The following is a 27,788-nucleotide window of genomic DNA, read 5'->3' on the forward strand; positions in this document are numbered from 1 at the left end:
ATCGGTATTTGAAGTGATGATAGGGATAGTGATTTAATTTACGTCAGGTCAAGGATGATGATGACAAATATGACGCCCGCCTAGTTTTCATTTCTAGATTATTTGAAATAAAGATGGGGACTAGGATGAAGATTTAATGTCCGTGAATTCGGTATGAGAAATTTCAAGCCAATCAAATATAACCAGTATGAGGACCCGACAGGGACTCAATCCCTGAGGGGATTAAATGGGGAATCCCTGATTAGAAAAAAGGGTCGCCCCCGCCTAGTCCCATTGTCATCCCTACATATTGGATATGATGAAACATAGAAAGTTTATACATTCGATATGTGAATATCATCTCATCGGTGTTCACATAGTATAATTTGAATAAAACTGTTATAGATAAAGTGTTTTAGAATATTATTGAGATAAGATTTTCTTATCATGTTATCAACTATTCAAACTCTGTGAAATTAGTACTCTGTAAATAGAGATCTTCAATGATGAATAAAATATTCATATTCATTCTCTCATCTCTATATTCTTCACTATCCACAACACATTATCAGCACGAGCTCTATTATGTTCTTAAGATAATTATAAATTGATAATAATTTTATTCATAATTTCTATGATGGTCAAGAGCACAATTTTCTTTTTAATTGTTCCCGAAGAACGTGATTTTTTTTTTTTTTACATAGATGCTCCTGAATAGCACAATTCTAAATTCTATTATTATGCTCGTGAAGAGACAACCTTTAATATAACGCATATGCTCTTCAAATAGCATAACTATTAATTTTATGTTGATGTTCTTGAAGTAGCACACACAATTTTGGGTAAGATGCAAGATATATATATTCCTAAAGAATAAAGATTTGATATCAAGTAAATGATATGTTCTCCATATGCATGTTTTGATATGTTAATTAAGAGTGGGTTTCTTGTGAGACGGTCTCACGAACTGTGATACGGATTAACTCTATCGATATTCACGATAAAAAGTAATACTCTTAGCATAAAAAGTAATATTTTTTCATGGATGACCCAAATAAGATATCTGTCTTACAAAATACGATCCATGATACCGTCTCACACAAGTTTTTGCCGTTAATTAAAATATACATATTGGTTTTTCATTTTCCTACATAGATTAAGCTGCTAATCGATCTGCTTTATTATTATTACTCTTGTCCATATCAGATTTATAACATTCACAAATTTGTTTCTTTATTAAAAAAATTCGTATACAGTGGTATTTGTATATTTAGTAAATAAATATATTTAATTTTAAAACTTATTAATTTAAAAAATATTTTAAATTCAGTTTCTGGATTCATAGCATAGTATTGTTAATATTTATTCATCGTAAAACAATATACAAAAGAAAATGTTGTCCATTTTATTTTACACGCCAGAAGAAATACCTAGCGATTTATATGTCTTGTATTTAAGTTATGCGGATTTTGTTGGATAGGGATATCAAACTGACACCATTATCAATAAAGTCATACTCGATAATATAACATTGGGATGGTGTTCTAGGATTGACAATGAATTTTATTGAATTTCTTTTATTTATTATTCAATAAAATATTTATTTTCAAATTCTTGCATTATTTTTATATTTTATTGAAGTAGTAGCTTATTGAATTATATTTTATTTTAGACTAATGATGTCATATCATGATAAATGTCCATCAGACAGTGATACAACACATATTATTCTTAAAAATAAAAGATATTTTTTGGAATTAACATTAGCTGAATATAATGTTATAACAATATTGAGTGCATAAAATTTTTTTGAAAGCTCTGGAAAGGCAAAAATCACTTTACCAAATGATACAAGCCTATATATTGAAAATGCAATATATACTAGTAAGTTCGATATAAATTTTCTTAACTTTAAAGATATCCGTCGAAATGGATACCATATCAAAACATTAAATGATAATAATATTGAATAAATTTGCATAACATCTATTGTATCGAACCGGAAGTACATAAAAGAAAAATTATGTGCACTCCTTTCTGATATGCATTTTACAATAATAAAACTATCGAAGCAAACGTTGACACAAACCAGATCAAGCTGTTTTTACGAACAAAGCTTCAAATTATGGCATTACAAACTTGGTCACCCTGGGACAACAATTATGCACAAAATAATAATTAACTCATATGGATACTCCTAAAAACATAAAATTCTTTTACACAATGATTATCATGTGTTTCTTATTCATGAGAAAAACTAATAATAAGATCTTCATCTACAAAGGTTGATGAAGAGATTTCAACCTTTTTGGAGAGAATTCATAGGGACATTTGTAGGCTTATACATCCTCCATGAATGGATTTTCGATGTTAAAAGTAGAATCACCGGTGCAAGGACTTTGCTGTTACCTAATCCATATCATCAAAACTTGGAGCATACCATCCTAACTCATTCACAATCTTCTTCATTCTTTCTTCCTGTCCTCTTGAGTCGCCTAAGGCCGTCGTGAAGGGATACACATATGTAACCTTGGTAGCCATAGCTCGAAACGCAACCACGTTTCCATTCACCAAAAATTCAAGAACGTCTCGACCAAATCCTCCATCCACCTCAGCTTGCAAATATTTACCTACAATTTTTTCACACTATCATCAAACTTTAAAAACAAACAAACAAACAAACACCTTATCATTTTCTAGCCCATGGGATATAAGTTATGCATAATATAAGGGGATATAATACAGGTCCCCTTATGTCTCCCTGAGCCAATGCATCCAAATTCCTTATTTTTATAATCCCATTTTACAAATTTAATCACCTGAAGGTGTATCTTGAACTGGCTGAAGCTTCACATTCTTCTGTGTTTTAAGAATTGCATCTTCCAATAACTGGTAAGTCATTATGAAAATGTGCTTTAATTAGTACTACAAGATCCTTCGTTTAGGAGACAGAATTAGTTACGAAAACACCGAACCCTTAAAACCTGAACAGCAGAACTATTGGTAGAATTCCCCAATATGCTCCATGGAAATGCAAAGCTTGATGACTTAGGATTACTTGACACACAGCCTGGGTTTATTGAAGGGCAAGGTCGGATTTTCCTGCGATAAAAGATCATTGAATTAGTCATAAGTCTTTTGATCCAACTGCAAAAGATTGAAAGGACCCCTTATTCCTATCAAACTCAAAAAGGTAATGTTGATCACGGTTCATGAACACAACTTATCGAGTATAAAGAGACTAAGCATACATCGAGCACTCATGTAAATAAAAGACTGAGGATTCTCAATCCGCCCCCGAGTATACTGGAGTATGTTTAGATGCAGAAGTCTCAAAAGCCTTTCCTTTCTTTTTCTTCTTTAAAGATCTTCTGCTGTGTGTTTGGTTTGACTTATATATAGACACACACACACATGGTATACTGTTTTACGCCTAGTGAATACCAGATGACCGACACACGGTATACATTCAAGTTTGATTTGATTTTGTTAACCTCTCTGCATCAAATTTCATTTCATGTTTTCAACTAAGTTGCGACATTGTTGATTTATAAAACATATTTACATAAAAATAATTTACAATCACACTCTCAAATCAACAATGCTGTCAGATGACTTAGATGAAGATCTAAGTATAAACTGAGTATCATACACAACTTGAGTTTTCACATGAAAATTTCTTAAGAACAACGAAATCTACTGAAGTGCTGAATCCCGATTGTAATAGTTGAGGAGCAATAATGGCATACTCTGTCACAAGAATCGAAAATCATTGTCTTTTCGTAAATGGCAAAGCTCGAGCTTACACCAACACAAGGAAAAAAAAACAAATAATTCATTAAGCATTATATTCTAAGCCATAGCACCCATGCCCTTCCCAAAGAAGAAGAAAAATAACGTAGAAAAACAAAAATCAGCAATAACCCTTTTCGTATTTTAACCAGCAACACATCTTCAATATAAAAAAGCATACAGAGCAAATGGAAAAAATTACACACAAGAAACCAACTAAAATTTAAGGACGGAGAACAGCAAAAAAATACCCATCTTCCAGTCCAGTAGGGAAATTCTGGGCCTGCGAGAACGGAGTAGCGGCGGAAGGAAGTGAAAGGGATTTGGAGCCGAAAGCAGGAATTGCTGAAGAAGGCAGTGGAGTGATCAAAGCCACAGCAATTGCCAGAGAGATGAGGTTGTTAGACCATTTGGAAGGCCTTAAATTCGTGCCACTATCATCTTTTTTACAGTGTCGATTCTTGAAAATATAATCATAATTACTCCGAATATTTGTCGAAGAAGATTTTGTGGTAGATTTTTGGGATGGTTTGGAGATGAAGAATGTGGCAGGAAGATGGTGATGAATCCTCGGTCCCAACATCATTCTTGGAGATTAATATTTCAGTTTTTTCAGTTGCTTAATTTTATTTTTTTTAGAACTTGTCCCTTTTCTTTACATTTTCAATTAAACAAATCATTTATCTAATTTTTATAACATTGTTGAGTAGTTCTTTCACAAGACGGTCTCACGGATTTTTATTTGTGAGACAGATCAACCATTTTCATATTTACAGTAAAATTTAATATATTTGATATAAAAAAATAATACTTTTTCTTTGGTGACCCATATAGAATATCTGTTTCATAAAATTGACTCGTGAGAACATCACACATGAGTTTTTGTGAACATTGTCACGAGTAAGTTGTTATTGATATAACAAATCATAACTATGTTGCAGTTAGAAATCGTTAAAAGTTGATATACATGACGACTAATTATTAATTTAATATGGAATTGAATGTTACATAAATAGATTTACTCTATTTTCAATGTACTCAATTCTTTAGAGAAATTTAATTACTTCGAAATTTTAGGACAACAATATATTATTAATTTTTTTTTCCTTAAATCGATTGAATTTTTTCTTGGCGTATTCAGATTGGGGCCGAGATATATATGATACAGAAATCCAACAATATCAAGAATAATGCCATTGTAACACTTCAAAATATGATACAGAAATCCAACAATATCAAGAATAATGCCATTGTAACACTTCAAAAAATTAATTAATAGATTTGGATAATAATAATATTATTATTATTAAATAAATAAAATTATTTCTAAATAATAATAATTTAATTATATTAATGAATTTTATTATTTTACCAGTAAAGTTAATAAATTGAACAATACAAAACATTAAATATGCTTAATTAATAAATAATTAAAAAAATACTTATATAATGTTGAAAAATAAGAGTTTGAATATTGAATGTTGAAAATAAGAGTTGTAAATATTGAAAATTTGTGTGTGATGATGTATGTAATGATATATTTATTTTTAGGGGTGTCAATCGGGTGGGTTGGGTCGGGTTTCGGGTCAACCCGCGAATTTTTTTAAATTTTTTTCCCAACCCGAACCCGAAGCAACCCGAAAACCCCCAACTAGAACACGAACCCGTATAACCCGACTCAACCCGTCTAACCCGCCTAACCCGAATTTTATTAATTTTTTAAAATTTTTTAAAAAATTTAAAAAAAATAAAAAATAATAACAATATTTTAATTTATACACATAATAACAAAATTTTCGATTTAAATTTGAAAGTTTAATCGTAGAAAATTAAAAGTATATTTACTAAATCAAATAAAAAAATAAAAATATGCAAAATAAATATTAAATGATGAAAATTTATCGTATAAATATACAATAAATTTTGTTCAAACATACAATATATAAAAATATAGGTAATATTTTCAAAAAAACATTTCGCGGGTCAACCCGCGACCCAACCCGACCCAACCCGAAACCTGCCTAACATGGCACTAACTCGAATCAACCCAACCCAACCCGAACCCAACCCGAACCCGAAAACCCCAACCTGAACTGATTTGTCTCGTGTTGGGTCGTGTCGGGTTGACGGGTCGTGTCGCATTTTGACACCCCTATTTATTTTTGGATTATTTTCAATTCTATAAATAGGTTTCTCTCATTGTGTGAATAAAAACACAATTGAGTAGAGAGAAAATTTTATAATGTGTGTAGTTTAATATATATTGAGATTTTGAGATTTTTACTTTTTATCGTAAATTTTTACTTCTAACACGTTATCAGCACGATACTCGAAGGTTCGGCGCTCTATATTTTTCCAAGCTCCAAAACACAAGAAAAAGATAACAATATTTAAAAAGTAAGAGTATTTATTTTACTATTTATTTATTTTTATTGTATATATATTTAATGTATAATATCATGTCATATATAAAAAGATTCTATGACACCTCATTATAATAACGTGATGTGGTTACACTGCTTATATAATTTTATTTTGTTATTGTTTAATTATTGTGTGTGTGTGTATATATTTGAGTAATATCAAGTTATTATATAAAAGGAGTCAATGACACTTCATTATAATAACGTGATATGATTATTTCACTATTTATATATTTTTATTGTGTTATATAATAATTATATTTATATATATATATATATATATATATATATATATATATATTTGTATAATGTCACGGTATTATATAAAAGGATTCTCTGACACCTCATTATATGTGGGGACCCGGGCTCTTACTCAATTCTGTCTGGGATTAAATGGATCTGTGAGAAAATGTGGGTCAAATTTTCGCTTTTTAACATTAAATCAAATGTTAATACTAAGCATAATCTTTCTTTATTAAATTACAACACACATAATGTACAAACATAATAAATGTGTCTTGTTCTAATACATCTATCTAACTAGTGTTTAATACAAAATACAAACCATAAACTACAAATAGTCCAAATCTAGTAAAACCACTAGTCATCTTCTGCGCCCGTAGTCACCACGCTATCTTGATCTCATCTCTGTCGTGACCCAGATCCTGCCCCACCTGTTGTTATGCACACATACAGACATAACAACAGCCGGAAACTCCGGTGAGAACAAATCCCAGTATAAAACATGTATACATGCATATGCATAATAAAATCATAAAGCACAATCTCATGCATGTAACATAAATCATAGGTTCCATAGTCTATGAAACCAATCTATAAAAACATGCAATGCAAATCAACTCATGTCTTGACTCAACTCGACTCTACTCTAGGGATCCCGGGGTGAATAAGACGTCACTGTCTGTTACCTACCCTCCCAATCGGGGTAACTGTACGTCTTACTACTAGACTTCGGTCGTGTCTGTATCGAATGTCTACAATCAGAGGAAGTCTGCTCCTATGCGTCGATACACCAAACGTCTAGTTTTTGACAAATCTGTCAACGACTCTCCTATCTCAATGCTTGAATATAAATCTATAGACAAAGCATGATCATATCAAGAGATTTGAATATAAATCTATAAACAAATCCAAATCATATCAAAGACATAAACAATAAATCTAGTATGTGATTTTGTTGGGAAACTCAAATTGAATCTCATTTGAGTTGTGTCTTCCCCAAAACAAAACATGAATTATACCTTCTTGTAGTACAATCTGTCGTAGTCGAAATCTCGATATCGAAATCGTCAATAAAATCTGAAATGGCAATCACCAATGTACATTCTATCAATCTCTCAATCAATTCAATACATATAGGACTTGATATTCAATCTGAATAACATTCGACGGCATATCGGCGTAATTTCTCGATACCGATCAACTCAAATCTCAACAATTCATAAACATCATCATAATCATATGATAGTACCCAAAATATGCATATTTAACTCTAAACATGCTGGGATTTCATATCAATAGCGTAACATATCCGTTCTTTGATTCGTTTACAAATCTATGCTCCTCATAATCATGGGAACACATAATACAAATCAAACTTGAGTTTCTCCAACACGTATATTTCGAACCATGCTGAAAATGAACCAAACTTACCTCCTCTTGTAGCCTATGATGCAAGGAACAAGAATCTAAGCTTGGATTAAACTATGAATGAGTGAATCTTACCCAATCAATTGATAAAGTGGAGAAGAATTCTTAGAATCCTTATTCTCTCTCGTTTTCAGCTGCTGGAAATGATACAAATGACGACTCAGCACAATTATATATATATATATATATACCATGCCATGTGTCAACTTAAGAAGCAAAGGTGGCTTTCTCGCATGCAGCACCACGGGTGCGGTAGATTCAGGAGCGCGGGTGCGCTGTGCTCTCGGCACCAATTTCATTTTCTGAAATTCAACGACCGCGGGTGCGGTCTTGGTTGCACCGCGGGTGCGGTCTTGCTTCGAATAAAATTTCCTACCCTACTGGACATCGACTGCGGGTGCGGTGTGATTTCGGCCTCACCTTCACAAATTCACATTTTATGACCACGGGTGCACTCCCTTCCTAAGCGCGGGTGCGGTCTATCTTGTACTCAAAACTCTAATTTCTCATGCCTTTTCTCCCCTCATTGCATGTCATGCATTCTCATATCTTCCGAGTCTTACGTCAATGAAGACTAATAATCTCAAGCCCTATATCATGCATACTCATATCTTCCGAGTATTTCGTCAATGAAGACTAATAAATCTCGAGCCTTACATTATAATATTGTTATATGATATACATAATTATCTAAACATGATTAACATTATATAAATTATATTATTACTATAAAATTTACATATACATACATTTATTTTTTAAGATTTTGTAATGGTCATACACAGCTAGTTTTTACCTATAAATATGACTTCAGAAACACATTTAATCACTCCAAACTTATTCTTCATCCCTTAAAATTTTATTCATCAAAATTTTCAAAGAAGAAGAAGATGGTTCTTTCAAGGATATTTTGTATAATTATTTTGGTTATTATACTCGCTAGTCAAGTATTTATCGGAGAATATCTGCCTCGCGTTTTTTTATTTATTTTTAAGAATGCTTGTATCTATAATTTATCTGTTACTTTTTATTATCATATCAATAAATTTAGATCTTAACTAATAAAATGCATTGTTATTTTTATAGTACCACCATGTCAAACTTGGAAAAGCTAGAATTTTTTGCGATCAACATTACAGGAAAAAATTATATGCCATAAACTCTTGATGTATAAATGCATCTTGAGTCATTGGGTCTAAGCGAGACTATTAAAGAAAATGATATCTCTTCATCACAAGAAAAAGCAAAAGCTATAAAAATCTTGTGTCGGTATCTTGATGAAGGTTTAAAATATGAATATCTTATCGAAAAAGATCACATGGCTCTATGGAAAGGATTAAAAGAAATATTTGAACATATAAGAGAAGTTATATTTCCGAACGCTCGTGATGAATGGAATATATAGAGATTCTAAGATTTTAAGAAAGTCCGATATTACAATTCGGAGATGTATCGAATATTCTCGCAATTAAAATTTTATGGACATGAGGTTACGGAATCGAAAATGCTTGAAAAAACATTTTCCACGTTTCACGCATCAAATATAACTCTACAACAACAATATAGAGTGCGTGGATTTGCGAGATATTCTGAACTTATCATCTGTCTTCTTGTGGCGGAAAAGAACAACGAGCTGCTAATGAGAAATCATCAGTCTCGACCCACCGGATCAACAGCATTTCCAGAAGTAAATGCTATAAGTAAAAATAAATTTAAACCTGGAAACCAAAATCCAATTCAGAGACAGGGTCGAGGTCGAGGTCGTGGTCGTGGTCGTGGTCGTGGTCGTGGACGTGGGCGTGGACGTAGAAGTGGTCGTGGTCATGGTCACGACCATGATTTTGAAAACAATCGAGATAGTTATTTTTATAACTCATCTCAAAAGAGCGTCACGAACCACCCACTGAAAAGGCATCATGAGAACATTAGTAGTAATGAAAATCACTCAAAACTATTTGAAAGTTCTTATTTTATATGTGGTACTCAAGGACATTGGTCTCGTATTTGTCGAGTCTCCGATCACCTTTATAAGCCCTATAAAGAATCTATAAAGAGGAAAGAAAAAGATATCAACTTCACTGAACATGGTGGTCGTTTGAGTGATCAAATAATTTTGATGTTGCAGATTTTCTGATTAATTTTTCTGAAAATGATCAATATATTGATGAAAGTGAAATATAAAATATTTTATTTTTCATGTGCTCATATGTTAATGTTTTATTATATAATTGTGATATGCATTATATTTTTCAATAAATTACATATATATTGTCAGTAATTTTTTTTCATTGCATATTTTTTTGAAGTTCAAATATGGAAAACTGCTATGAACAAAGCTAAACAAGGAACTAATCCCATGGAAGTTTGCATATTTGATAGTGATAAAACGCACACTATTCTCCGAGAAAAAAGATATTTTTTGGAACTAAAACCAACAAAAACAATGGTGAATACAATATCAGGTCCTGTAGACTTGATAAAAAGTTGTGGTAAAGCACATTTTTTGTTACCTAAGGGCATCTCCAGTCAAAAACCTCATCACCAGGTTTATTCTGTGCAACATCACTGCCACATCAAAAGTTAAAAATCTCATTATTTTTAAAACTTTCCACCCCAATCATAAACCCAAAAACACAATTTTTGTAGACCCCACTATCAAATCACACATTCATCTACTCATTTTAATTTACTACCTTTATTTTATACTTTCACTTATATATTTGACTAAATATATATTTATACTAATCAATTTAATTTTCTAAATTATTTAATTAATCATACATTTTTTTATGACTATTCTTTAATGTCTATATATTGTTGTCATCGACATCAATAAATAATATATTTCAGCATCGGATGCTTTTTTTATGATAAAGTAAAGTATATAGTCTATTCTTTAATATCTACCTATTGTTGTCCTCAACATCAATAAATATTATATTTTCAGCATCGGATGTTTTTTTTATGAAAAAATAAAGTATTGTGTGGCAAATCAATGTCAGATTCGAATTGATTTCTCTGAACAAATAACAGCTGTAACCAACTAGGAGATTGTAATCCGATAAAAAAAGCTATGGGATTTTAATTATTAATAATATTAATTGTTATATTATATTAATTTCAGCATCAGATGCCTTTTTTTTATGGAAAGTAAAGTATTGTGTGGCAAATCAATGTCAGATTCGAATTGCTTTCTCTAAACAAACAAAAGCTGTAACCAACTAAGAGATTGTAATCCGATAAAAGCATAAACAACAAATAAAAAGCACAGACAATAATTTAGAATATAACATTACATTATTTAAAAATAAAAAGTACAAACAACAAGAAAGCACGAGCAAATTTAAACCACAAACAACAAATAAAAAGCACAGACAACAACAAGATACAACCACATAAAAAAACAAAAAAAAAATACAAGAAGATAAGAAGTAAAAAACAAGGTAAGAAAAATTAAACAACTACTAAATGCCCCATTTCTTTTTAATTTCGTCACACATATGAACGTGAATACGAAGTTGCTCTTGTTTCATTGCAGTAGTATCTTTCATAAGGATTTGATATTCACGTGTTCGGTTGTGAGATCTGATTTCCTCCAATTTTTGTTGCGTGTAGTCAGTAAATTCCTCCATATTTTTGTCGATGCTTTCTTTCAACTCTTCGTATGCTGCTAATTTGTTTTTTCCCTTTCTTTTTGCCGCTTTTTTCCCAATTGGTCGACTGCAACTTCGCTCCTGATCTTCGTCAACACTCATCTCTGGATTTTAAGAAGACGTGTATTCCCCTGAAGCAGAAGTTTTTTTCTTCATCATTCCGCGATGATCGATTGATGATGGAGCAAACTTCTAGCACTCTGCAAGAATCCTCCACACATGCTCATACTTGAACGGTTTGTTTTTGTTCTTTGGCTCAGTCATCCACTCTTCATGCGCCTTTATAAGTATATCAGCGTCGTTGCAACCACTTCCCCATTGACTATTAAATTTATTGTATATTTCATTAAACAATGACGTCATTTTTTGCATATAGTAGAAATGTGATTTCAATGGTTGCCACCGTCGCTCAATAGTTCTGGCAGGTCAATTTTTGTTGTACTCCACTGCGATCCTAGCCCACATTTGTTCCATCTTCTGAGAATTACCAATTTTAGGATCAGTGCTAATACAACTCATGACATTGCAAGGACCTTCTCTTCTCCGAGTGACCAAGAAATCTTTTTTGGTTGTGGTGCATGGTCATCATTGCCTGAATCTGTGTCCTTATCAAGGATAATATTCTCGAGTCCAACTGGCGATGAATGTGGTGGCAAATGAGATCTGGGTACAGAAGTAGGCATCATGGATTCTTTCTCCGTGCCAGTTCCCTCTGTACTAGTCCTTCTTGATTCGTCTGAACCAAAACCCGCTGCTATAGGAGGAGGAATTCCATAAGGAGGTGGTGGCATGAAAGGATATTGAAAAAATTCCGGTGGGTACATGAAAACTGGAGCTCCCTGGCTATTATTCAGATTCATTGGTAAATTTGGGGAATATTGAAAATTATGAGGGCGAATATTTGGATTGTCCGAAGATGAATTATCTTGTGAGTTGGAAGAACCCAACAAATTCATACAATATTGACGGTAATTTTTATCATCTGTGGATAGCAAGAAAGAAAATATAATTGTGTAAATTGGAAGAAAAATTATAGTGTTGGGTAGAGAATGAGACTATGCCTATTTATAGCCAAAAATGGAATTATTATTATTTTTTAAATGAAATAAAAAAAATTATACAAAAAAAAAGAATCGAATGCATGCAAAAAGGAATGGACAATTATATGAGTTTGTGTGGGTCATATATCAAACTAAAGAAATAATAAAAAAACAAAAGTTTGGCACAACTTTTTATATTGTGGTGGGACCCATACAATAAACATGGTTTAAAACCATGGACCATGTTTATCCTATAAACCTTGAACCTACAATTCTCAATGCAAGGTTTTTTGTTTGGTAAGGTTTATTTTATAAACCTCATGCCATGAACCTCCCATTGGAGGTGCTCTAATGGTACAAATTTTTTGATAAATGATGATTTGTATCACCACAATAGAAAAGAAATTTGTTGAATTTTAATGACATATATTCTCATGGGTATGATACTCAGACAATAAATGAAAGAAATGATAAATATATGTGTATTACCACATATAAATCAGGAAAGAAATATGTAGTTGGAAAAACTACCAATGCTCCCTTCCGAATTACATTTATACACATATAAATCCAATTGAATCAAACATGGCAGTTGATAATTCTTCAATACTGATTAATTGACATGATCGATTAGAACATCCTGGTTCAACAATGATGCGAAAAATTATAGAAAATACATGTAGTCATCTGCTGAAAGACCTGAAGATCTTTCAAATAATAAGTTTCAATGCAAAGCATGTTCTCTTGAAAACTTATTATAAGACCATCACCAGCTAAAATCCAAACTGAATCACCCATGTTTCTTGAACGTATTCAGGCTGATATTTATGGGCCAATTCATCCACCATGTGGACCATTTAGATATTTTATGGTATTGATCGATGCCTCCAACAGATGGTCACATGTAGTTTATTATCAACTCGGAATGTTGTATTTGCAAGATTACTTGCTCAAATAAAAAAATTGCGGAATAAAATTCCCGATCATACAATCAAGAAAATTAGACTTGATAATGCTGGTGAATTTACTTCCCAGACTTTCAATGATTATTATATGTCAATGGGAATTACTGTTGAACATCGTGTTGCTCATGTACATACACAAAATGGATCAGTTGAATCCTTGATTAGACGTCTACAACTGATTGTTAGACCAATGATTATGAAAACAAAACCCTCTGTTCTATATGGGGACATGCAAATTTACATGCTGCTGCATTAATTCGCATCAGACCAAGTGTATATGATAAATACTCCTCATTGCAGCTTGCATTTGGTAAAGAACCAGATATTTCTCATTTGAGAATTTTTGGATGTATGGTATATGTGCCTATTACACCGCCTCAACGAACAACAATGAGACCTCAAAAAAAGATCGGAATTTAATGAGGAACCTCAGACAGGCAACATGTTTACAGCACGTTTTGCTGATTGTCATTTTAATGAGCAAATTTTCCCAATGTTAGGGTGAGAAAAGAAAAATATCGAAAAAGAAAGTACATAGTATACATCATCATTGTTAATCTGGATCCAAGAACTAAAGATTGTGAAAAAGATGTACAACAAATTGTGCACTTGCAAATAATATCAAATCAAATACCAGATGCATTTTCAGATACAAAAAGGATTACTAAATCATATATATACATGATGTAAATTCCCCTGCTCGAATTGAAATTCCAAAGAAACAAATTGAATGCACTCATGATGTCATTAAACGCTTGAAGCGTGGAAGGTCAATAGGTTCCAAGGATAAAAATTCTCGAAAAAGAAAAAGTATAGAAAAACACGATGATCACAAAATAGAGAATGATATTCCGACAGAAATACCTGATGATGAAAATGTTCTGTCAGAACCACAAACTGATGAGAATCATGAAATCTCTATCAATTATATTAATACTGGAAAAATATGAAACCGAAAAGATATAAAAGAAATTGATGAGATATTTTCTTACAATGTAGCATTTGACATCATAAATGACAATAAAGAACATGAAACAAAATCTTTTGGTGAATGTAGAAATTGACAAGAATGGATAAAATGGAAAGAAGTCATCCAGGTTGAATTGGATTCGCTAAATAAACATAACGTTTTTGGGCCTATAGTCCTTACACCTGAAGGTGTAAAACCTGTTGGATATAAATGGGTTTTTATTCGAAAACGAAAAGAGAAAAATGAAATAGTAAGATATAAATCTCGACTTATTGCACAAGGTTTTTCTTATATTGCTAATTGATGAAAATAAAATTTACAAACAGTGTAATCGCTTTGTTTGATACTTGAAATTGATGAAATTCACAAGTTTGCAGAGCAAATTATTATTTTTTATCCGGTGGATCACTACTTCACTTATTGAAATTAATATAGTTTAAGTTATTAATAAAAATTATTATTTTTATTGAAAGTAATTGATAATATGATTATGAAGATACGTATTCTCCTGTTATGGATGCAATTACGTTTCGGTATTTGATTAGTTTGACGGTATCTGAAAATTTATAAATGTGTCTTATGGATGTTGTCACAGCTTACTTATACGGATCACTCGATAGTAATATATATATATATATATATATATATATATATATGTGTGTGTGTGTGTGTGTGTGTGTGTGTGTGTGTGTGTGTGAAAATCCATAAAGGATTTAAGATGCCTGAAGCACAAAGTTCAAAATCAGAGAATGTTATTCTGTGAAATTACAAAGATCATTATATGTGTTAAAGCAATCTGGCCGAATGTGTAATCGGCTAAGTTAACACTTAATTAAAAAAGAATATGTAAACAATTCAATATGCCCCTGCGTTTTATTAAGAAAACAACATCTGGATACGTAATCATTGCTGTATATGTTGATGATTTAAATATCATTGGAACGAATAAGGAAATTCAAAAAGTTGTGTCATACTTGAAGGAAGAATTTGAAATGAAGGACTTTGGAAAAACAAAGTATTGTCTAGGTTTGTAAATTGAACACAGAGAATGTGGAATATTTGTTCACCAGTCAAATCCTTTAAGTACTCCAATGATTATTAGATCATTAAACATAGAAAAAGATTCATTCCGTCCATGTGAAGATGATAAAGTTATTCTTAGTCAGAAGTATCATATCTAAGTGATATCGATGCTCTTATGTATCTTGCAAATTGTACAAGACCTGATATATCTTTTCCTGTAAATTTTTTTGCAAGATTTAGTTCATATCCAAGAAAAAGACACTGGAACGAAATTAAACATATATCCCGTTATCTACGAGGAACGACAGACTTGGGACTTTTGTATTCATAAGATACCAATCAAAGCTTAATTGGTTATGCCGATGCTGGATATTTATCTGACCCACACAAGGCATGTTCCCAAACAGGATATGTATTTACTCGTGGAGACACTGCAATTTCTGGGTGTTCACAGAAACAAAACACTCTTAACAACTTAATCAAATCATGCCGAGATTATTGCACTATATGTAACAAACCGTGAATGTGTGTGGATAAAGTCAATGACCGAACATATCTAAATGTCATGCGGATTATCATTAGAAAAGAAGCCTGTGACATTATATGAAGATAATGATGCATGCACTGCTCAAATGAAAGAATAATACATAAAAAGCGACAAAACTAAATATATTTCCTCTAAGTTCTTCGCATTCATCCACGAGCTTGAGAAGAATACAGATATTGATATTCGTTACATTCAATCAAGTAAAAACTCATCAGATCTCTTCACAAAAGCACTTTTCACGATAATATTCAGAAATCATATATATAACATTGGGATGCACAATCTACGAAATTTGTGAAGAATCGTCCGTGTTAACATGAGGGGGAATTTACGTGACTGTACTATTTTCTCTTACTATGGTTTTTATCCCAATGTGTTTTCTTAATAAGGTTTTTAACGAGATAGTATAAAGGACGTAATGAATACAATCATTGTATCGTGATCATCATCACAAGGGGAATGTTGAAAAATAGGAGTTTGAATATTTGAATGTTGAAAATAAGAGTTGTAAATATTGAAAATTATGTGTGATGATGTATGTAATGATGTATTTAATTTTGGATTATTTCCAAAGAAATTCTATAAATAGGTCTCTCAATATATGAAGAAAAACACAATTAAGTAGAGAAAAAATTTTATAAAATGTGTAGTTTAATATATTTTGAGAGTTTGAGATTTTTACTTTTTACCATAAAATTTACTTTTAACATATAAGATTTAATAACATCATATATATATTTATATATATATATATATATGGTATATTATATACATTATATATATATAATTTTTCTATATTGAAATGTTTTTTAAAAAAATTATCTATATATTATTATAATGATATAAAATATTATTAATAATATAATTATGCTATTTTAATAAGGGCAACTTGTATATCAGTACCCAACTTTTATAAACTTTGGTTTTGGTACCCAATTTCCTAAAATACCCTTCTTATCCATTTTTAAATAATTGAATTTTCTTTTTAAAATAACGGCCCATCATGCTTCCGTAAAATAAATTAAATTTTATACCTTTTTGACTGGAGTACCACCGGGTTATATCCACCGTATTTTACGAACTGCTCCTCACAGTCCAACCACACGATCGCAACCGATGGTTACAGACGCAGATTCCTTCAGCAGCACTTGGCACAACTCTAATTCGTTTCCTACCTTAGAGTGTACAGTATAAAATAAAATTTTGAAAATAATACATGAGAGGGGCTGAGAGCAAAGATCTCTTTTATTCAAACACAAACATTTATTTATTACATAGTAACCTCCTGTAGAGGAGGAGAAACTTGTTTTAGCTACTAATAGTAGCTGAACTTACTACACACATAAACTTGAAAGAGAAAATATTACAAATGGGTTGAAGAAAAATGAAGAGGTTGATCGATGCCTTCATCTTCCTTCTGCTTCCTTATTTATAGAAGGCTCCTTCGGATTTGAAACTCGGACTTCAAATCTTGATAAGCCTTTTCCAGCTTGCATATGGACCCTGCGGTGGTTGAGTGGTCTTTTTAAGATGGTCCCTCCATCTTTCTTGATTTGTCTTCTTCTAGATTATTAATCTAGAAACAGTCATTTCTTGCAATTTTATCTGCCTGCATAAATAGTTTATATGCACTTGGATCAGAACAGCTTGTATTTCTCTTCCTGTTTCTTTGAGCTTCTTTTGATATTCTATGAAATTTTTCAGCTCTTTTCTTGTTCCCTTAATCCTTTTCCTGGAAACTCTGAGATATGCGAAATACATTTTGTTTCCAGTTTCGGTTTAAGTTTGGTGTGAGTTACTGTTCCCGTTTGATCTTATTTATAGATTTATTTGGGTCCAGTTTCTCGTCTTTTTATTAAATTTTTCTTATCTTTAAAGATAAGGAATCCAATGTCCTTTGTCATTTTCCACCGATTATTGGTGGTCCTTGTTCCTTTTCCACCGATTATTGGTGGTCCTTAAATTCCACTCACATGTTATTTCACATGGTGGTCCTTCTTTTCTTGGTGGGATGCTCACATGTTCCTTTTAACTTTGTCGAGGAATCTTTGGCTTTCGGATTCCTCGAGGAAAACGTGAATGTGGTCCATCCCCACTTGTACTTGTATCGGTAAAGTGTTTCCGATCAGATCTCGGCTTGAATCCTTTACCGAATTCTGGTTCCTTCTGGTTCTGGCATTCCAGGCAGATGTTTTCTGACCATCTTCCTATGTGTGCCATGTTACAGAATTTTCGGCGAGTCTCTTTACTAGCCGGCAGCTTGCTATTCCACAAAAGATTTCTCTTTTTCTCGAATAAATCTTCTGCAAAACTTGTAGTTTTTCCTGTCATGGTATTTAACAGGAATGATCCGTTCACTGAATGATTATAAAATTTGAACGGAAACTTGACTTTGTCCATCTCAGTGAGACAGACCCATAGACCCCAAGCTCTTCTGGTAGACATATCATCTTCAGAAATTGAAGCAACCAGGGGTGTTTCTTCTGTTGGAGGATCCTTGATAAATTTTTGGACATTTGTATCCGGCCTCCTTAGCTTGATGAAATGAAAGGCTTCATGGAAACCTTTCCCTGCTGGTTCTGGTGCTGCACTGAAAAAGTATAGCTCCAAAATATCTCCTCTGGACAAATAGTCATTATTTGCCCAAGTCTCGTGAACAGCTTCCTGGATCCATTTTGGTAGACCTGATATTTCTGGAAAGCTGGGTGATGTAGTATAAACTGAGGCAAGAGCCCCGAATTCATACCATACCTTGACCTCCTTTGGATATGAATTTTGTTTCATCCATACCCTGGGATATTTTCTTGAAACATCAACCCTATTGGTAGCTGGGTTAATGCCAATTCTTGTTTTCAATTTCTCCCAATTTTGTTGATAAACCTGAAAAGGAGAAATTACACCTTCATTAGTACCAACCTTAGCTTTGCCTTTGTCAATACGAGGCCTAAGGTTGATCTCTCCCTCTTCAATCCCCGAGGTGAAGGGTTGACTTGAGGACTCAAGATAAGGATCAGGAGTCTCAATTTTTGTTTCAGTCGACTCATCTGGTGATGATCCCGACTTAACACTTGTGCAAGGGGTATTTGAATCCCCCGCTACAGGTATAGAGTCCTGTACTCGAAAACTCTCCATTTGGGAAACCAGTGGTTTCTCAATGCCTTGGAGGATAGGCCTTTGCATTACAGACCATAACTGAGTATATGCCTGTAAACAACCTGTAATTCGATCAGAGACAATTCTCTTATCAACCTGTTGTAGCCTTCCCGCAACTTCTGCGTTAACGGCCAACTTGTTAAACTCGGTTTGAAGCATTTCAAGGTGTTCCCTCAAATGCCTCTGCATCTTGATAATAGCATCAATGTCAATGCTGTCCATCTCTTGTTAAAAAATCTGCAAACATTTATTGATCATATTATTATGCATATTTAAATTTCTGAAATTATTAGTTCCTGCCTGGTAATGAGTGTCATCCTGGACAACAATCTATATATCAGATTGCTAGTCCACTTAACAATGCGGTCTCGATTCGAAAATTGAGTCCAATGAACAACAGGTTTAAACTCGCATATATGGTTCATTCGAACATGATTTCAGTCCGGCGATGGTACATGTTTTACTTGAATACGTAGGAAAAAGTGATACATCGAATGTTGGTGGAAACCATATCTTTAACTCGTGATATTCATTTCAAAGACCTGAACAATTATTACATTTTACTTAATAAAATAATTTTATAATGATACATCACTATTTATATATGTCATACGATATTATTGTTTGACTTGTTATAAATATATATAAGTTTTGTTTATTCTCTCGCTAAGTCTCCGAGTCTCCATAGACTTGACCTTTATTTTTTTCCTATTTATTGGAAATTCCATGTACAAGTTTTTGGGATATCCTTTGCAAAGACAAAAATTGTACACGTGATAATAAAGATATTATAATTTGGAGACCACAACTATCTCCAAAATTGAAAGGAGAAGAAGAAATTTGGGTAAAACTTTTTTTTTTGTGCCTTTAAAAGACTATAATATACAAGCCCAACTGTTATTTCTTCAAATTTATACACAAAGAAACAAAACTCCCTTCTCAATATGCTATCGAATGAATCTGACCAAATCCATTTTTCTTTAGAATCACACCCGCAAACATTCATGCAGCAGGTGAAAATATCAAGTATCAACACTCTCTATGCATATTCAATATACATATCCAATAGAGATATAGCACTCAAGTTCGTGTTCAACCCTAAAAAAATATAGAAAAAGTTCGCCGCAGGCAGCTGGAAATTACCAGAAAAGGTCAATTTCCAGCTCGTTTCAAGAATGCTAGTATACCTAAACCAGCAACTATTGCAGCCCCAGCTGCAACGGTGCTGTATGCAGAAGCCCAAGCGTCTGCTTGGGCATATTCCAGGCCTCCGGAGTAGGATCCCTTTCGACGAACAGGAGTTCCTGAATAGTCTAGATGCAATTTCAATCCCTATCAAGTTCAGTAAATCAGATTCATCAGTTTAAAGAGAGATAGAGAGAAAAGGGAAGTGCCACACCGATGAGCTATGCAAGTGTACCATAAAGGGAAACTTGTTGATTTAATTTGTGTTGGGCTTCATTTCGTTTTTTTTCCATAATATAACACTACGGAGTCAAGAAAAAATCTTTGATACCTTCCAACCGGCTGATCTTGCATGGTCTACAGCTGCTTGAAGATCACCGTCTGATGCAAGTATGACCTTGTCATTGTCTTCATCTTCGTACTGCAGAATGATGACATTTCATAAGATTTACAGAAAACGAAAAAATCAAGTAGAAATTGAGGATTATAGGCAGTTTTTAACCAGAATATGTGGGAGGTTGTTACGGTCAATCTCGTCTCCTATTCTCTGAAGGATGGCTGTTATGAGTTCAGCCATATTCTGCGTATCTGAAATCAGAACAATAAGAAAAATCATGACCATTGAATAGTTAACTGGAAGAAGTCAAATGTCGAAAAATTAAAACACAATGATGCGGATAAAACTTTTCATTCATGGAATACCAAACTTTTTCATACACGTGCAAGCACATATTTTAACTAGTGTTCAGACTTGAACTGTTAAATAGGAATTTAATGGACTGCAACAAAAAATGGCCAGTTTTATTGACTTGGATGAAAAGATAAATAAGTGTTGGTAGCACAGTTGATGTATTTCAAATGATATATTAATGCAACACAATTAGAGCCAGAAGGCTTTGTTTTCATTAAATAGAACTTGCCTCAACGTACCACATATAAACCTATGCATTCTTCCTTTTTTGTCTTGAATTTTGAAAGCAAAATTACTCGGTGCAGTGGAAGAAGGATAGGGAAGGGATCGGCCAGTCTCTCCTCCATCAGAAGGCATCTTCAATGAGTTTTCACTGAAACATCATACATAAATGTAAGAGAAGATCCTCAAATCCACAAACGGTATCTAATATAAACTGCACAACCTTCGGGTCTCATCTTCGTCATCTGGAGTTAAAGCCATTGCAGAATCCCAGAACCTTTGCATCAAATTATTTGCCTCATTATTGACTCCAACAGTATTACCAACCTGGATAACTACAATCAATCAGCCAATATAATCTTCAAAAAACTAACATGTTATTCATTGACAACTCAATCAATAAATATACCAAATAAGTTGATTGTTATCTGAAATAGCAAGAATGATGCATATATTCGCACACATCAGGGATTTAACTGTTAGTTAATATGAAGTGCAACAGGATTTGCTCATCATACCACATAAGTAGACAACGATTCAGCAAGAATCATAAACTGTATATACATTCTATAATTGCTCAATAATGTTGCTTGTTGCAAGTTGTAAATGGATTATACGCACCAAATTTTCTGATAATATTATAAAACTGTTCAAACTTCAGACACAATATGTTTAACAGGCATGATAACCACTCTTAGCAAAAAAAGGTTAGTGTGTTTCAACAGAAATATGTTCCATAGATTGTTGAAAAATTGCGAACTATTGTATGCCCAAGAAACCTCACTAATTTGGCACCAGATATGGCAAGAAAGAGATAGGGAGCTTTTCTGTTAGTACAGTGCTCTGAAGCCAGCTAAAGAACACCACATTATTCAGAGACTAGTCTAATCAGATGAGAGTTTAGGGATAAATGATATTCCTTGGACATGATAAAATAATCATGCCTTTACTAATTCATCAGCAGAAAATTTAATACCCACAATTCAATAACTTTTCCCGGCATTAAAATCATCGAATATTACTGACTTACTGTGGCGACAGCAGCATGAGTTATATGAAGCACATCAACAACAGCTGCAACTACTCCATCTGTGTTTTTTGTTTGCATTTGTCAAGTACATTGTAAAGAACAATGAAATCATAACATTACTTTCCATCAGCTTACAGCAAAAATAGAGAAACATATCTACCTCGATCAACAACTGGAAGGTGTAAAAATTTTCCATCATGCATGGTATGAAGTGCATCAACAATAGGGGTATCAACTGTAGCACATTCTGGATTTGGGGTCATCACCTGAAGAAATAATATAGGAGAGAGATAGAGAAAGAAGTTACAGGTCAATATGCATCTAGCCAAACATAGGTAAATTAATATTATTGCAGGTTATTTGTGATATTATACAGCCCATTCAATTGATACCATTCAAGCATGAATTTGAATGATTATCATCTAATTATCAAAATATATTTCAAAGTCATGCAGAATAAACAAATTCTCTAACAAGAGATGCAGGAAGAAGCGGGAAGACCATCACCTTCTCCACCAGAGTAGATTCTGGAGGAAGATCTTGAGCTATAACTCTCATCAACATATCTTTTGAACTGACGAAGAGTAAGAAGGCACACAATTCAAATTATCTTAACTTTATCATGTCCAGAAACATCTAATAAAATTCAAACATTAGAGAAACCTCATAACTCACGTTAGTATTCCTCGTGGTTTGTTTTCTATGATTACAACAGCAGAGCTAGTTCGAATTTCAAGCATCTTCTTTGCTGCAACTAGCACGGTGTCGCTTGGATCAAGTGTGACAATCCTATCAATAGAATGATGGGGTAAAAAGGCTATGTAAATCCCATTTTACAGTGATTAATTTCTAATGGTCATAAGACTAATAAGAAAAGTCTAGATATTACCTACTTTGAATTCTCAGAGATTATAGTGGACAAGGAGGGTCTGAACATTCGCTCCCGAAGTGTCTCAACAAATGTGTTGGTGCCTACACATCATCCAGTTTAAAAAAGTAAGTTCTGAAATAGTCGAGCCAACTGATTGTTTTAACATATATGATCATAGAGTCAACAAAAGTGAGAAACTGCAGTAGGAAAAAAACTCTGAAAAGAAACATCATCCACCAACCAGATACTGATGTTCCCCAGTGTTTTTCGACGCCTTCAACTGCAGCCGCGATGGCCTTTCCCTTCTCAGATGCCCTTTCCATACGAGCTATAGCATCATACAGACATTTTGCGATATCAAGTAAAGCAATCACCTCTCCATTTTCAACAACTGGCAAATGTCTAAACTTTCCTGTGGACAAATTATGGCATTAAAATGGTAGGGGCAGAGCGGGGGTGGGGGATTGAAAAAATATATTTATTGGAGTCTGATGCGCTATTGTTTAGATGAAAACCCAACCTTGAACCATCTTTTGAAGGGCCTCGACTGCAAGAGTGTCAGAAAGCACAAACACAGGGTTCCTTGTCATAACCTTGGAAACGGGTGTTTCCTCAAGATTAACCTCTCGTGCAATTACTCTTGTAGCTATATCCTTTGACGACAAAGGGCCAGAAACAACAAATTTTTCATTTTTCGGTGAAACGAAACTACTAAAAGTAAATTATAAAATTGCAAATAAAAATCCAAAGCGCTTAGTTCTGTCATTTACGTCCATCTGAGTCAGACCTTATCTGTCAGGATTCCACACAGCAAAGCATTTGAATCAGTCAGCAACAAAGCATCAACTCTACGTGCAGCCATCCTACGACAAGCTTCAATGATACTAGTAGTATCAGGTACTGTTAAGGCTTTTGACAACCGTAATCGCTTCACTGTTCGTTCTCCTGTCAGTCCCCTGTTGAAAATGTGAGGAATGACTTTAAGATGTTTATAGTACTATCAACAAACAAAACATGATTCTAAACATTGAAGAAAGTTGTTGATTGTTTCATTTATAGTAACTCCAAAAATTAAAGAAATAAATAAACATTGAAATTAGCCTGTTTGCCAATGAATTAAATAGAATACACTAATGTCCTCAACTTTTACGGTGAACGGTGATCAACAATGTATGATGAAACATGGTTTTTGACCTCACGCGTCTGGCAATTAAAGAAGAGGTTGTTAACTAACATTGATCACTATCTACTAATAAGATATGTTTCATTATCTTTGCAGATTCTTATCAAATCTCGATTTCGTGACAGCGCTTGATAATAAACTCAGGCACATAAAAAGGGATAAAAATCTCCTAACTTTTACTTTCTGTAAAGTAGATCATCGAAGCAATTTTGTATTCATAAAAAAAAATTGGTTTGGCATTTCCATCAAAATTGACCATACCACCAGTTCCAAATGAAGTTTGCTATCTCAAGAGTCAACAGTCCAAGAAAATGACACGTTTCTCCCCCAAATTAGCACGATAAAGCAGCATAGAAGCTAAAATAAAACACGTGCAAACACACACCTTGCATCCCTCGGTATCCACACGAAAAATCTGCTAAAACTGAATTCAAAAGGCATCGACACCATTCAAAAGTACAAGCGTGCAATAAGAAAAAGACTCGCTAGCATTTCCAATAAACTTTTGAAGAATTAATAAAACATAACAAAGCATAGCAACATCCTAATTTCTTTTAAAAAAAATCAGATACAGAGCATACATTGAACGGGAAGCCGACAGAGACTTGCGGTGAGACGACGAATCTCCTCCGCCACCGTTCTCCGCCGCAGCCGCGGCGGCCTTCCTCCTGGCCTGAGACGATGAGCTGTTCAACGACACGCTTTTCCGCGAAGATAATCCTCCTTGACTTGTCATCATCAACTCGATCAACAGCAATTCACCACCTAACAATTGTACACAAATCCGGGAACTACAAAAACAAAATCAGTCGTTCACAAAACGAAAAACTCAGGATCAGATTGGATTGATTACAGGAAAGTAACATACCTGTTGCAATCGTATCGAAGGAGTCAAAGAGGAATCGATTACATGAATGATTTTCCAACGTTGTAAGAAAAGAAAAAGGAGGGACTAAGATTTTTCTATTTGTTTATATTTTACATTTTTTTAATAATTAGGATATGTTTATTTAGCCAATAGAGAACAGACACATAAGCCACTAATCTCGCACTTGTCTTGAGGTTCTTTTTCGATCATTATTGAACCGTATTAATACGGTCCGTATGTAAATCAATTTTTTAAATTCTTTTTGGTTATTATTATTTAAGTTGGATAATTTTATTATTTTTAAAATTTATAAAATCTTACAATATATATTATTAAAATTATAGATATTTTGTGAATGTGATATTGTTTATATATGCTCATAATTTTTCATTATTTATTCAAAATTTTATCGAGTATATCAATTTTTTTAAAAGATTTATTTTTAAGTTTTAATCAAACAATATAATTCTCAAGAAAAATACATCTTCGAGTGAATATATTGTATGTCTGATTAACGTGATTTACAGATATTACGATTAGATCAAAATTTTAACTAAAAATAACGAGTGTGAGTTTATTTAAAAAAATAATAATTCTAAAACTTGGATCATCAAGTTACTGAGGTAGTCCAATTGGACATGTAGCCCGTAACCCATATACGAACCCGACCCTTCCCAAGGCCGACCCGGATCATTTCGATCCATCTTTCGAGCTCGCTCGGCCTTCGACAAACTGGACCTTCTTCCTTCTCTTCTACAAATCAAAGCAAGAAAAAGAGGGAAAATGGCAGCTCGGCTCCAGCTCGATTATTCCGAAGAATCCTGCCACGAACCTTCTCCAGACCTCTTTCGGGCAGGGCTTATTCGGCGGAAGCAGCAGTCCAATCGGTCCCACCGGAGGCTCCACCAGCTCAGGCGATAAGGGAGTTCCCGGATCGGGTGAAATGGGACCACAGGGGGCAGAGAAAGGTAATACCTTTAGGGCAGTTGATCCCGAAGACAGCTGTCGATTCTTACGTGGCGCCCAATGTCGTTTTGGCAGGTCAAGTGGTCGTCTACGACGGCGCCTCCGTGTGGAACAGCGCCATTCTGCGCGGGGATCTTAATAAGATCACTGCTGGATTCTGCTCCAATGTGCAGGAGCGATGTTGTTGTTCACGCCGCCTGGTCTTCCCCTACAGGTCGGTTTTTTTACTGTGTCTTGTTGTACATTGTGCAGAAATGGTTGTACGTTTTGTTTCACCTTCTGTGTTTGTCCAGAATTTGATAGGGCAACCGGCAAGGTTTTTGTCCTTAGCAATTCTATGGATGCTGCAATATGGAACATGTTTTTTTACCATGGATTTTATTGCATTTTAATCAGCTTTGTTTGTGTAGCTTATAGGATAAATTTATGGAAACGGTAGTCAATTTGATTCCGCTTTAGATGGGGTTGTTAGAACTTCTTCAGAATATGCTATGCAATTGAGCAAAATATCTTGCATTTCAGTTGTGTGCCTGGTGATTAGTGGAGACTGAAACTTTGAAGTACTAGAGGATTGATTTAAACTTTTATGTTAGCTAATTGAAGTATCGCCGGACGAGATGTTATAGAAGAATGGTAACGGATGGCCGAAATATAGTCTTCCTTAGCATCGTTTTGATGATCTGTGATCATCTGTTTAGTAACAATAGATTGACCTATTAAGCTTTTTATGTGATGAGACAGTATTTTTGTAGACTCTTGTTGCAGAAACTAGGGGATTGTAGTTTGAACGGTTATTTAGCCTATCGGCAAGCAGTATTTGTCTCTCCTGTTTTTTGCAGCTGACTATGACATAGCGCTCGAAATATGGTGCGTTGGGTTACTTTATAATTTAAAATATTTGAGTTTCACCAGTGTACAAGTCATTGTTTTTGGTAGATCAGGAGATATTTGTTCTGGTCTAGTAGTTTGCTCAGGAGTAGTGGATAGAGCAAAAGACTGAAGTTGTTCCTGATATTGATTGATATGGTACGATCATCTAAAATTTTCGTCCTGCAATTGAATGTCCATAATATATACTAGAATTGAAATTCTATAAACAAATTTGTCTTTCAACATCTAAAACTATAAAAATATGCTAATCATTTCTCAATTGTTGCCCATGAAAGATGAAACACCCCCAACACTGATGCTTCATCTTTTTGAAGAATTTGACTGACTAAAAAGTCCTGCATTGTTCATCTTATTCATATACTTCACAGTGTCCCGGTTGGATTGATCATAGGTCATCTCCTGTTACGTAACTTGATGCTACACTACGTCCCATGATTTTTAAGCTGTTTAAAAATATATTTGCTTCAAAATATCCCATGAAAGACCTTGAATCAAAAAGAGGGTTCATAATGATCTGGATGGATTTTTAACACCTGCAGGAGTGTTTTTTTTTTTTTTTTGATGAGAAACTATTAATATTTTATTAAATAATAAAGATTGTTACAGTTACAGTGGATGAGCAATCCACAGTTGAGCAATCCACATACATCATATGCTAGGAAATT

The 27,788-nt window shown here is 33.6% G+C and overlaps 3 protein-coding genes across 4 annotated transcripts; 1 reads left to right on the forward strand and 2 right to left on the reverse strand.

Annotated features, from left to right (window-relative positions):
• Positions 1–2,135: 2,135 nt before the first annotated feature.
• LOC140803924 (thylakoid lumenal 17.9 kDa protein, chloroplastic-like) lies at positions 2,136–4,401 on the reverse strand. Of its 2 annotated transcripts, none has more exons than XM_073159763.1 (4): positions 4,023–4,401; positions 2,955–3,081; positions 2,799–2,868; positions 2,136–2,609 (listed from the first exon to the last, which is right to left on the reverse strand). In XM_073159763.1, the coding sequence occupies exons 1-4, from the start codon at positions 4,355–4,357 to the stop codon at positions 2,389–2,391; spliced, it is 753 nt and encodes a 250-aa protein (XP_073015864.1). In that variant the 5' UTR covers positions 4,358–4,401; the 3' UTR covers positions 2,136–2,388. The 2 variants fall into 2 exon arrangements, with proteins under 2 accessions (XP_073015864.1, XP_073015865.1); XM_073159764.1 differs by having other exon boundaries at positions 2,145–2,609; positions 2,964–3,081; positions 4,023–4,400.
• A 15,692-nt stretch (positions 4,402–20,093) lies between these two features.
• On the reverse strand, positions 20,094–25,358 carry LOC140803371 (CBS domain-containing protein CBSCBSPB1-like). Its single transcript, XM_073159231.1, has 15 exons — positions 25,267–25,358; positions 24,980–25,163; positions 24,003–24,171; positions 23,736–23,868; positions 23,457–23,627; positions 23,238–23,316; positions 23,020–23,133; positions 22,852–22,918; positions 22,505–22,610; positions 22,345–22,403; positions 21,538–21,641; positions 21,332–21,465; positions 20,904–20,989; positions 20,733–20,822; positions 20,094–20,548 (listed from the first exon to the last, which is right to left on the reverse strand). Exons 2-15 carry the CDS (start codon positions 25,135–25,137, stop codon positions 20,369–20,371), a joined length of 1,650 nt encoding a protein of 549 aa, XP_073015332.1. The 5' UTR covers positions 25,138–25,163; positions 25,267–25,358; the 3' UTR covers positions 20,094–20,368.
• On the forward strand, positions 25,313–27,655 carry LOC140802883 (uncharacterized). The gene is made up of 4 exons (XM_073158504.1): positions 25,313–25,328; positions 25,911–26,234; positions 26,308–26,446; positions 27,072–27,655. The coding sequence occupies exons 1-4, from the start codon at positions 25,313–25,315 to the stop codon at positions 27,073–27,075; spliced, it is 483 nt and encodes a 160-aa protein (XP_073014605.1). The 3' UTR covers positions 27,076–27,655.
• The last annotated feature ends 133 nt before the right edge of the window (positions 27,656–27,788 follow it).

Source organism: Primulina eburnea, chromosome 10 (assembly GCF_022965805.1).
Source record: "Primulina eburnea isolate SZY01 chromosome 10, ASM2296580v1, whole genome shotgun sequence".
In the NCBI taxonomy this organism is placed as follows: Eukaryota; Viridiplantae; Streptophyta; class Magnoliopsida; order Lamiales; family Gesneriaceae; genus Primulina; species Primulina eburnea.

Bases quoted from the DNA above. Each gene is read 5' to 3' on its own strand.
- LOC140802883 (XM_073158504.1), top strand. The intron at 26,235-26,307 runs GTAATACCTTTA...TCGTTTTGGCAG, and splicing joins ACCACAGGGGGCAGAGAAAG to GTCAAGTGGTCGTCTACGAC.
- LOC140803371 (XM_073159231.1), bottom strand. From the start codon at position 25,137: ATGATGACAAGTCAAGGAGGATTATCTTCGCGGAAAAGCGTGTCGTTG. The intron at 24,172-24,979 runs GTATGCTCTGTA...CATTTTCAACAG, and splicing joins CTGTCGGCTTCCCGTTCAAT to GGGACTGACAGGAGAACGAA. The intron at 22,611-22,851 runs GTGATGGTCTTC...TTATTTCTTCAG, and splicing joins AATCTACTCTGGTGGAGAAG to GTGATGACCCCAAATCCAGA.
- LOC140803924 (XM_073159763.1), bottom strand. From the start codon at position 4,357: ATGATGTTGGGACCGAGGATTCATCACCATCTTCCTGCCACATTCTTC. The intron at 3,082-4,022 runs GTATTTTTTTGC...CTTTTATCGCAG, and splicing joins CCTACTGGACTGGAAGATGG to GAAAATCCGACCTTGCCCTT. The intron at 2,610-2,798 runs GTGATTAAATTT...AAAAAATTGTAG, and splicing joins AGTTCAAGATACACCTTCAG to GTAAATATTTGCAAGCTGAG.